Source organism: Eutrigla gurnardus (genome assembly GCF_963514095.1).
Source record: "Eutrigla gurnardus genome assembly, chromosome: 5".
NCBI classification, from domain to species: Eukaryota; Metazoa; Chordata; class Actinopteri; order Perciformes; family Triglidae; genus Eutrigla; species Eutrigla gurnardus.
In genome coordinates, this window is record NC_139919.1 from 29,339,660 (window position 1) to 29,351,117 (window position 11,458).

The 11,458-nt window shown below is 42.5% G+C and overlaps 1 protein-coding gene across 1 annotated transcript; it reads left to right on the forward strand.

Moving 5' to 3' along the window:
- The first annotated feature begins 1,610 nt into the window (after positions 1 to 1,610).
- hdac3 (histone deacetylase 3) lies at positions 1,611 to 6,753 on the forward strand. The gene is given in 16 exon segments (XM_084009449.1): positions 1,611 to 1,789; positions 2,670 to 2,752; positions 2,845 to 2,987; positions 3,264 to 3,345; positions 3,490 to 3,546; positions 3,630 to 3,685; positions 3,762 to 3,774; positions 3,777 to 3,897; positions 4,305 to 4,385; positions 4,536 to 4,609; positions 4,864 to 4,928; positions 5,448 to 5,537; positions 5,620 to 5,678; positions 5,764 to 5,843; positions 5,933 to 6,090; positions 6,637 to 6,753. Coding segments are annotated over 16 exon segments (1,287 nt in total). The 5' UTR covers positions 1,611 to 1,734; the 3' UTR covers positions 6,707 to 6,753.
- Positions 6,754 to 11,458: the final 4,705 nt, after the last annotated feature.

Below are 11,458 nucleotides of genomic sequence, written 5' to 3' on the forward strand. Positions count from 1 at the left end.
TGCATTGGTAGCGACCTGTCAATCAGCAGGTAAGCCCCGCCCCCTAAAGCATCCCCTGCTTTCTGGTCTGGTGGACTCTAAATGGACCATAATGTACTAAATGAACATCATGCTGGATTGAAGAAGACTTGAAACTAGAGATTGAGACCATAAACTCATGTTTACAATGTTTACTGAGATAATACATCAAGAGAGAAGTAGGACCATTTTCTCATAGACTTCTATACATCTAGAGAGGAGTCGCCCCCTGGTGGCCAGCAGAGAGAAGTAAGACCATTTTCTCATAGACTTCTATACAACCAGAGAGGAGTCGCCCCCTGGTGGCCAGCAGAGAGAAGTAGGACCATTTTCTCATAGACTTCTATACAACCAGAGAGCAGTTGCCCCCTGGTGGCCAGCAGAGAGAAGTAGGACCATTTTCTCATAGACTTCTATACAACCAGAGAGGAGTCGCCCCCTGGTGGTCAGCAGAGAGAAGTAGGACCATTTTCTCATAGACTTCTATACAACCAGAGAGGAGTCGCCCCCTGGTGGCCAGCAGTGAGAAGTAGGAGCATTTTCTCATAGACTTCTATACAAGCAGAGAGGAGTCGCCCCCTGGTGGCCAGCAGAGAGAATCAGCTTTAAGGCACTACAGCCTTGGCTTCACTTCTTAGAACCTGAGGTTGCTGCCTGGTGTTTTAACGTATAAATCCTGTGGATGTAAGGTAACACATCTGCTTTGTGTTATAACTCCTTTCTGCCACCGGTGAAAACCTCCATCAATCTCCCGTTCACAAGTTTATTTTTAACAGGTGTTCAAATTAAACACGGCGAGGTCATCACTCTTATTATTGAATTCATGTGCACGTTTTCTTTTTGAACTAAACCTGCAGAGACGTGTTATTGTGCCCGATGAGTTAAATCAAGTGATTAAGACAAATATCCTTAAATCCGAATAAAACATTCTTAAAGAATTAAGCCATCTTTGTGTATTTTGTGTCGGGGTGTGTCAGCACATTTGATTCTGAAGGTGTTTAAAAAACACCTGGAAATATAAGAAACATCAGCAAGTTAAACTTTGACAATATGTGGAAAAGAAAAGCTCATTATATAAATAAAGAAATCATGGTAAAAATATTACGAAGATGTTGGTTTACAGGCCATTGACTTTGACTGTATGAATGCAACCTGGTTAAAATTATTTCTAGTAATTAATAAATTCCTACAAATTCTTAAAGTTGGTCATTCCATTCATGATACATTTTGTATCTATATATATTATATTATTGGCCTATAAAAAAATAAATAAATAAAACATGCTACTCGGATGAAAATTATGAACATATTAGAGCTTAATACATTCATCTGTTAAATCATATATGCTAATATAATAATGTCATGAATTCATTAATTGAATCAATAAATCAATAAAACACATGTGTTGACCATTAATCAATGATAACACGGTAGACACTCTCTTCATAAAACAACATTATAGCATTGTTTAAATGTTACTTTAAAATGCCAAAATAGGTTTTCAGAAAACGGGACTTTTATTTTGTTATCCCCGTCGTTTCCTCTTCCTCCTGCTCCCCCTCCCCTCTCCGTCGTTGCTGTCCCCCTCTGATGACGTAGCCCCCGTCGCTGTTTACCATGGCGGCTGTCTCGTAATTGAAAGAGAATGTGGGTTTTATAGCTGAAAGACAGTTGATAGTTTCGCGATTAAAGAAGCCGGGAGACATTCCTTTCACAATGAACAACAGAACGTCTTACTTTTACGACCCGGACGTGGGCAACTTTCACTATGGTGAGTTTGGTTATCGCACTGAACGGGCCTACAAAGGGGAAATGGCGCTAATGCAGCTAGCTACATGCTAATAACTACCTTTAAATCAGGGTTTCCCCTGAACTCGGGTCGTTTCTGCAGGTTTTCATTCGAGCACGAGTTCATATTCATCCCGACGTTTTATACAAACAGGATATAGTTTTCTTCTTCGCGTTAACGTCACATACATCTGTGTTGTTATGTATTAAAAGGCTCCTACAGTCACTGTAACGTATTTCATTGGTCGATGTATTGTCATTGCAGATTTGCTGGCAATGTAAGTTTAATAATATTGTAATTTTCCTGCAGTAGCCACATTATTTATAGACATTAAACTATAAAAACATCATATTTACAGCACGGAAACAGATGCACGATGCAGCTTGTGGTGTTATTACAAGTTTAATTGATATTTATTATTTTTAAAGAGAAAATCAATGAGATAATCTTGTGTAACTGAAAAAATTGTTGATCTTGTGCATTCGAGGTTTTTTTCATTATAGTATTTGTTGGAAGTTTAATATCCATATATTATATAATCCAGCTGCTTAATAAGCTCTAATACAATCTTTTTTCTTTTTAACATTTTTATTGGCACTTTAAAAATGCACCACATGATGCCTTGTGATATTATATATTTATTGATTTGAAGATATTTTTTATTTATTCTCTTCTCTTATGTGATGTTTATTGTATATAAAATAAAGCATTCATTCATTCGTTTTAACAAAAACAATCTGTCAGTAGTGATCTGTGTTTTCCAACCTCCTGTCTGTTGTTCTGACATCCAGATTATTTATAGTTTCGCCGTCATGGAAGTGAGATATATGCGTACTTATTATTATGAATGTATCTCCGTCAGGTGCCGGCCATCCCATGAAGCCTCACCGTCTGTCTCTGACTCACAGTCTGGTGTTGCACTATGGACTCTACAAGAAAATGATGGTGAGCTACTTTTCTCTCGCTGAAATAACATCTGCATGTTTCAAACTCTAAAATCAGGAGGAAAACTCGATAAATAATGTTTTATTAAATAGGTGTTCAAGCCATACAAAGCATCTCAGCACGACATGTGTCGGTTCCACTCTGAAGACTACATCGACTTCCTGCAGAAGGTCAGCCCCAATAACATGCAGGGCTTCACCAAGAGCCTCAACACCTTCAACGTCGGAGACGACTGGTGAGTTTGACTCTTTTTCCTTCAAATGGTTTGTTCTTTAAAAAGAAAATGAATTGTTAAAGATTTCGAAATCCCAACAATTTCATAGTTTTTTGTCTGGTTTCCTTCATAACAAGAACATTTTAATATCTCAACATTTTAAAACAATGGTATCTTCCTCTTCTGAAACATTAGCTCACAGCTTAAATACCCAATTCTCCCCCTGATTGCCGGATGGACTCTCCCGTTTATTAGAGGACTGACTGAATTTAACTGTTCCTGGTGTTTTTCTTTCAGTCCTGTGTTTCCGGGCCTTTTCGAGTTTTGCTCAAGATACACGGGAGCCTCCTTACAGGGAGCAACGCAGCTCAACCACAAGGTAACACACACACACAGACACACACACACACACACACACACACACACACACACACACACACACACACACACACACTTGACGTCAGGACTACAGAGTCCTGGTGAGTTTGTAGTTTTTAAACAGAGTTGTGTCCTCGTTTTCCAGATCTGTGACATCGCCATCAACTGGGCCGGAGGTTTGCATCACGCCAAGAAATTTGAGGTCAGAATAAGAAGTGCTGCATGTTTGTTACATTTAGCTGTGAATAAGTAGAAACGTTAAAAACGATGTTTGTGTCTCTGCAGGCGTCTGGGTTCTGTTACGTCAACGACATCGTCATCAGTATCCTGGAGCTGCTGAAGTAAGAGGTCGCTCCTCTGAATCACGTGTTCTGCTGTATCTGTTTCTCTTTGTTCACACCGGCCCGTGTGTTCCAGGTACCACCCTCGGGGGTGCTGTACATCGACATAGACATTCACCATGGCGACGGCGTGCAGGAAGCCTTCTACCTGACGGACCGCGTCATGACCGTGTCCTTCCACAAATACGGGAACTACTTCTTCCCAGGAACCGGTACGAGCTGCTTCGAATAGAGTTTTCTACACATTTATCTGCATAATCGTTATTAAGACAAATATGAAAATTAATAGAAAATAATACAATAGGGAAGTATTTGCTGTGCACGTTTTGCTCTTGACTCCAAACTGAGGCCCGAACTAGGAAGCAGGATTTGGGGTCGTGAGGTAACTTCAGGTTTAACTCTGGGTTCACTTCTTACCAGGTAGATCACCATGGTAACGGATGCTGCACACCTAACCTGCTCTGCTTCTCTATGCAGGAATCCTGATGTTTAATAACTCTTTAATAACTTTAATAATAATGGTGTGTGTGTGTGTGTGTGTGTGTGTGTGTGTGTGTGTGTGTGTGTGTGTGTGTGTGTGTGTGTGTGTGTGTGTGCGTGCGCGTGCGTGTGTGTGTAGGTGACATGTACGAGGTGGGAGCGGAGAGCGGCCGGTACTACTGCCTCAACGTTCCTCTCCGAGACGGCATCGATGACCAGAGTGAGTTCACTTCCTGTTCACTCTTCATTATTGACCACTTGTAACACCTTCTGTTTAAAACATCTGTGTGTGTGTGTGTGTGTGTGTGTGTGTGTGTGTGTGTGTGTGTGTGTGTGTGTGTGTGTGTGTGTGTGTGTGTGTGTGTGTCAGGCTACAGGCAGCTGTTCCAGCCGGTTATCAAACAGGTGGTGGATTTCTACCAGCCGACCTGCATCGTTCTCCAGGTCAGTCTGTGGCTGAATCTCTGATGAGTTTCATTAACACTCGTCAGTGAACGGATGGTGGTGTTTAGTTTGTGGGTCAGAGGACCAGATGAAGCAAACGTTTCACTTTCACGCTGCCTTTTGGTTGTGGAATCATCTCCTTTTTCCTGTCGGTATAAACGGTGTGATTGCAGCTTAATGATGGGGGTTCGTTCTGTGTAAAAACATGTATTATCAGATGATCAGGCTGCATGTGTCCGTGTGTCTCCTTCCAGTGTGGAGCAGATTCTCTGGGCTGCGACAGACTCGGCTGCTTCAACCTCAGTATACGTGGACACGGGTGAGACTGAAACAAACCTGGGGAAAGTAAAAATGTCTAGTATTAGAACATTTCAGCTGGATTTGATCATAGGTTGTATCAATAATTAGATTAAGCAACAGCAGAAAGTGTTGAAATATAGCAGCACTGTATACGAGAGGTTCCCATGAGGATCTGGAGTCCATTAAATCCCAAATGTGGTTCCTCTAATGCCACCAAACCATCACATACACAGATCCTAATCACTGCATGTTTTAATGGGTTCAGAAAGACGACAGACCACGCAGTCCGTAAATCAGATCAGAATTTTGAAATGAAAAAACTGATTATTTTGTATTAATTTATTGACACCTCCATGGGCATAAAGATGATCTGCCTTTTACTTTGACAACATCGCCTGTTTTATAGTCTCTCTTCTCTCTGATCGACAGCATATTTATTACAAACCTCATCTTCCGACTCTTTCGTTCACGCACACATCACCAACATGCTACAGTCGGGTCACGTTTGGAGTTTAACGTCGTCTCACGTGTTTTTCAGGGACTGTGTGGAGTTTGTGAAGAGCTTTAAGATCCCTCTGCTGGTGCTGGGAGGAGGCGGCTACACCGTGAGGAACGTGGCTCGCTGCTGGTATGTGATGGAGGCGTTACAGAGGTGATGATTCCTCGTTTAAATAATAATAATTAATAACGTGTGTTTTGTTCTGTTGCAGGACCTTTGAGACGTCTCTGTTACTGGATGAGTCCATCAGCGATGAGCTGCCGTACAGCGGTGAGTTTAAATGCGTGAATTATCCAGCGCCCCCTGTTGGAGGAGCAGCGGTGTGACGTCTCCTCCTTCCCTCCCATGTCTGCAGAGTATTTCGAGTACTTTGCTCCGGACTTCACGCTGCACCCGGATGTCAGCACCAGGATCGAGAACCAGAACTCCAGACAGGTGAGCCCTCATCCCGCTCTCATGTTGGGACTTTAACCAGTCAGTCTGTGGAGGATCATAACTCTGCACCCTCTCTCATGTGGTTTCAGTACCTGGAGCAGATCCGTCAGACGGTCTTCGAGAACCTGAAGATGCTGAACCACGCGCCCAGCGTCCAGATCCACGACGTCCCCTCCGACATGCTGAGCTACGAACGCACCGACGAGCCCGACCCCGACGAGAGGGGCGGCGAGGAAAACTACACCCGGTCAGTCAGACGAGGGCAGCCGGTTTAATCATATATGTATGCAGGGTTGGTACGGTGCTGGAAAGTGCTTGGATTTAGACTAAAGGTCTTGAAATGTGTGTTGTATGTGATGACATCTATGATAGAACAGAGGAAAGAAGATCTCCATATCTGAGGGACTGAAAACAGCATTTTCTGACATTTCTTTATGAAAAATGACTTTTGATGATGAACAGATGATGAAAATAGTTGGTGATTATATTTCTGTGGATCTGTTAGTGGAATTAGTTTTCCTTTCATTTGTGGTCCTTCTGTAAAAAGCTGTCTCCAAACATCATGTTGGTTGTTTAGAGGACAATAACATCTCATTTAATGTGATGAACAAGTGACATCATAAGTAGACTGAATACTGACCATTGGATTGATACAAATATGGAGTTTACCACAGCTGGAAGGGGCTGGAAAAGCATGGAAATGCACTTTGAAGTGCTTGAAAAGTGCTTGAATGTGACTTTGGAGAAGGTGTGTAGGAACCCTGTGTATAACCCGTTGCCGTCTCCTCCTCAGGCCGGAGGCCGCCAACGAGTTCTACGACGGCGACCACGACAACGACAAAGAGAGCGACGTGGAGATTTGACCCCCGTGAGGAGGAGGAGGAGGAGGAGGAGGAGGAGGAGGAGGAGGAGGAGGAGGAGGAGGAGGAGGAGGAGGAGGAGGAGGAGGAGGAGCGGAGCTTTTCCCCGCAGCGTTCTTTCATCGTCTCCAGACATCACGACAACGCTGCAGATTGAAGAGAAAGTCGAACGTTTCTGACTGAAAAGACTCCTGAACTCGTAGGAACTCATCATGTCTGCACCAGCGCCTTGTATATAATGTCAGAGGTCACACACACACACACACACACACAATAATGCTGGACACTGAAACAAACATACGTTGTAATGTTATTATGATATTATGTTCCTTTTTTTACAACTGTTATCAGGACTCAAACGTTGTATGAAGATGTTTCACATTTCTATGTTCTTTTTCCACTTAAACTTGTTCATGTTATCTTAGTTATTAAATATATCTGACTTTTGAAAGGAGGAGAACGTCATCAGCAACCATTTTAACGAGTTAAAACAGTAAATTAAACCGTTTTTAATGAAGTGAAACTGTAAAATGGTCTAAAAACAATGTTTTTTGAGATTTAAAGAGTTAGCTTGGAGCTCGGTGACAGGATGCAGTGAAGGAAAACAAAAACACTTAACTATCAGGTGACAAGACAAGGAGTTATTTCCTCTTACAAGACACACGAGAAGCCGATCATGTGTTTAAAATGTCAATTATTCAAGAGAAACAGGAATTATTCTCCCGGGTTTTCATTCCTTTCTCCTTTTTTTTCTCCTCCTGGATTCTCTGCTTATTACTGTGTATATAAACACACACATACACTCGTCTAAATGTATGAACTGTGAGTGTGGTCGTGATGTAGACGAGGGTAACCGTGGCGATGAGGTTGTGAAACGTGTTGTACTGAAGCGGGTAGTTTGGTTCAGTGATCTCATTGCAGTTCTGCCATCCGGCCTTCTTTTTCAGCCACAAACAGCTTTTATGTGATGTTTTTTTTTTTTATATTGTTGTCTACTTTTTAATAAAAAAAAAATCAATGCTTGTAATATGAAAAAGGATTTAAAAGTCGGATCTTCATCAGCAGGTGGTGAAAGCCGCCACCAGAGGGCAACATGAGGAAAAACATGATGTTAAGAAGCAAAATTCAGCAGCGACTGAAACATTTTGAAGGATTTATTTGCAAAAACTAATTTTATGCATTTTCATAGAATAGTTTTTGTGTGCAATCCAGGGAATATTGATCAGCCACAGTTGCCTTCTTTTTCCTGGTTGCTGATCTGATGCATTTTTTGATCAAATCACACTCTGGGTATTTTATATATTTATTTTATTATTTTATTTCCCACTTTAATACATAATCTCCACAGGATCAATACATCCTTCACTTCCATGCAGCACAGAGCAGGAATACCTTTTTCCCCATCTGAAAAAATAAATCTCATGCAAATCCCCTTTCAGACACATGGTGGCAGTGTTTCCCCGCGGTCAAAATGTTAAAACACACTGCACCAACACTGAAGAAGATGTGACCCCCCCCCCCCCATCTTGTCCATCAGGAATCCTACTTCACTTCACTACCTTCTCCAAAACCGCATCACCTGACCTTTTCCCTCACACACACCCACACACACACACACACACACACACACACAGACACACACACACACACAGACACACACACACACACACACACACAGACACACACACACACACAGACACACACACACACACACACACACACAGACACACACACACACACACACACACACACACACACACACACACACACACACACACAGACACACACACAGACACACACACACACACACACACACAGACACACACACACACACACACAGACACACACAGACACACAGACACACACCCACACACACACACACACAAGGAATACATACATACGACTATGACTCACATGGCAAACAGGATTTCCTCACGGGAATAAGGAGATTGCAGGAGCTGATAGGAGGAACTCTGCTTCACCTTTTTCCTCCACACGGTTTCTCTCGGGGGGGGGGGGGGGGGGGGGTTCTGGCAGGACTTGAGGGGATTCGAGGGGGGGGGGGGGGGGGGTAGATGACAGCGAGGGTGGAGAATAGAGTGCATTAATGTCAAAGTGTAGATGGAAAAGTTTCAGGCAGAGATGATGGATGAATGGATGGATGGATGATGGACGGATGGATGATGGATGGAATGATGAGTGGATGGATGGATGGATGGATGGATGATGAATGATGAATGAATGAATGGATGGATGGATGATGAATGGATGATGAATGGATGGATGATGGATGGATGATGAATGAATGAATGGATGGATGGATGATGAATGGATGATGAATGGATGGATGATGGATGGATGATGAATGAATGGATGGATGGATGATGAATGGATGGATGATGGATCGATGATGAATGAATGGAATGATGGATGGATGGATGGATGGATGGATGATGAATGGATGGATGGATGGAATGATGGATGGATGGATGGATGGATGATGAATGATGAATGAATGAATGGATGGATGGATGATGAATGGATGGATGATGGATCGATGATGAATGAATGGATGGATGGATGGATGGATGGATGGATGGATGGATGATGAATGATGAATGAATGAATGGATGGATGGATGATGAATGGATGATGAATGGATGGATGATGGATGGATGATGAATGAATGGATGGATGGATGATGAATGGATGGATGATGGATCGATGATGAATGAATGGATGGATGGATGATGAATGGATGGATGGATGATGGATGGATGAATGAGTGAATGGATGAATGGAATGATGGATGGATGGATGGATGGATGATGAATGGATGGATGGATGGAATGATGAATGAATGGATGGATGGATGATGAATGGATGGATGATGGATGGATGATGAATGGATGCATGGATGATAGATGGATGGATGGATGAATGTATGGATGGATGGATGAATTAATGGATGATGGATGGATGGATGATGGATGGATGATGGATGGATGATGAATGGATGCATGGATGATAGATGGATGCATGGATGATGGATGGATGCATGGATGATGGATGGATGGATGGATGGATGATGAATGGATGGATGATGAATGGATGGATGATGGATGGATGGATGGCTGATGAATGGATGTCACAGCTCCAGTAAGTATGAGTCCAGTAAGCCGTGTTGTCTGCCACCTTCTCTCTCTCTCTCTCTCTCTCTCTCTCTCTCTCTCTCTCTCTCTCTCCCTCCCTCTCTCCCTCTCTCCCTCTCTCTCTCTCCCTCCCTCTCTCCCTCTCTCCCTCTCTCTCTCTCATTTAATGTCTGCAGCTTTCATCTTCTGCTTTCTGGCACACTCTCCCTCCTTAAAATAATCTCCCCCCTGCCCTCTCCCCCCCCTCCCTCCCTGGTTGTGATTGATTGTTGTAGTTTTTCGAGGGCTTTCTCTAAAGATAAGGTTCTCGGCTGCCGATGCTTCCCAGGAAACAAAGACATACGAGTCAAAGATTGCTCGTTTCAATCAAAAGTCCTTCTTTACAAGATGCATGTGAAGTACACTTTATTATTTCATTTATTAACCCCCCCTCTGTGTTCACGTCTCCCTCTGCAGTCTGTGTGGAAGGTCAAAATCAAATCATTCACATTATTTGTTAATTACTTATTAATTTACTGAATCAAATGACAATAATTACTTTTTAATAACTTAATTTATTTGACTGCATTTTTAATGCCGCATTAAAATAATATCTCAACAATGAAAAAACTTGTGTGTGTGGCCCGAGGCAGAAACCTCTGCTGGCCACCAGGGGGCGACTCCTCTCTGATAGTATAGAAGGTGAGGCAATTTTAGCATTTTTCAACATAAATAAAACCTTAAACGTATTGGAGAAAAAGCATCAAAACAAGCCAATTAAATAAAAACATTCAAAAAATGAATAAACAAATAAATAAATAAACAAGAATATCAAAGGGATAGAAATGACAGTGCAGTATAAGAAGTTCATAGATAGTATTGTTTACTGAAAGGCAGCGGAAAAACAGGAAAGTCTTCAGACTTGATGTAAAAGAGCTGAGATTTGCAGCAGACCTTTTTATGTGGTGCATAAAAACTGAAGGCTGCCTCCATGTTTGGTTCTGACTCTGGGGACACCGAGCAGACCTGACCCAGACCATCTGAGAGGTCTGGATGGTCCGTAGCTAAACAGAAGATCAGAAATGTGTTTTGGCCTGAAACCATTCAGTGATTTGTAAACCAGCAGGAGTACTTTGAAATCAATTCTTTGACAGACAGGAAGAGATCTGGAAGTCTCTCTGCTGGCCACCAGGGGGCGACTCCTCTCTGGTTGTATAGAAGTCTATGAGAAAATGGTCCTACTTCTCTCTGCTGGCCACCAGGGGGCGACTCCTCTCTGGTTGTATAGAAGTCTATGAGAAAATGGTCCTACTTCTCTCTGCTGGCCACCAGGGGGCGACTCCTCTCTGGTTGTATAGAAGTCTATGAGAAAATGGTCCTCCTTCTCTCTTGATGTATTATCTCAGTTAACATTGTAAACATGAGTTTATGTCTCAATCTCTAGTTTCAAGTCTTCTTCAATCCAGCATGATGTTCATTTAGTACATTATGGTCCATTTAGAGTCCACCAGACCAGAAAGCAGGGGATGCTTTAGGGGGCGGGGCTTACCTGCTGATTGACAGGTCGCTACCAATGCTAGTTAGCTACTAAGATGACTTTAATACTTAGGTGGCTAAAATGCTG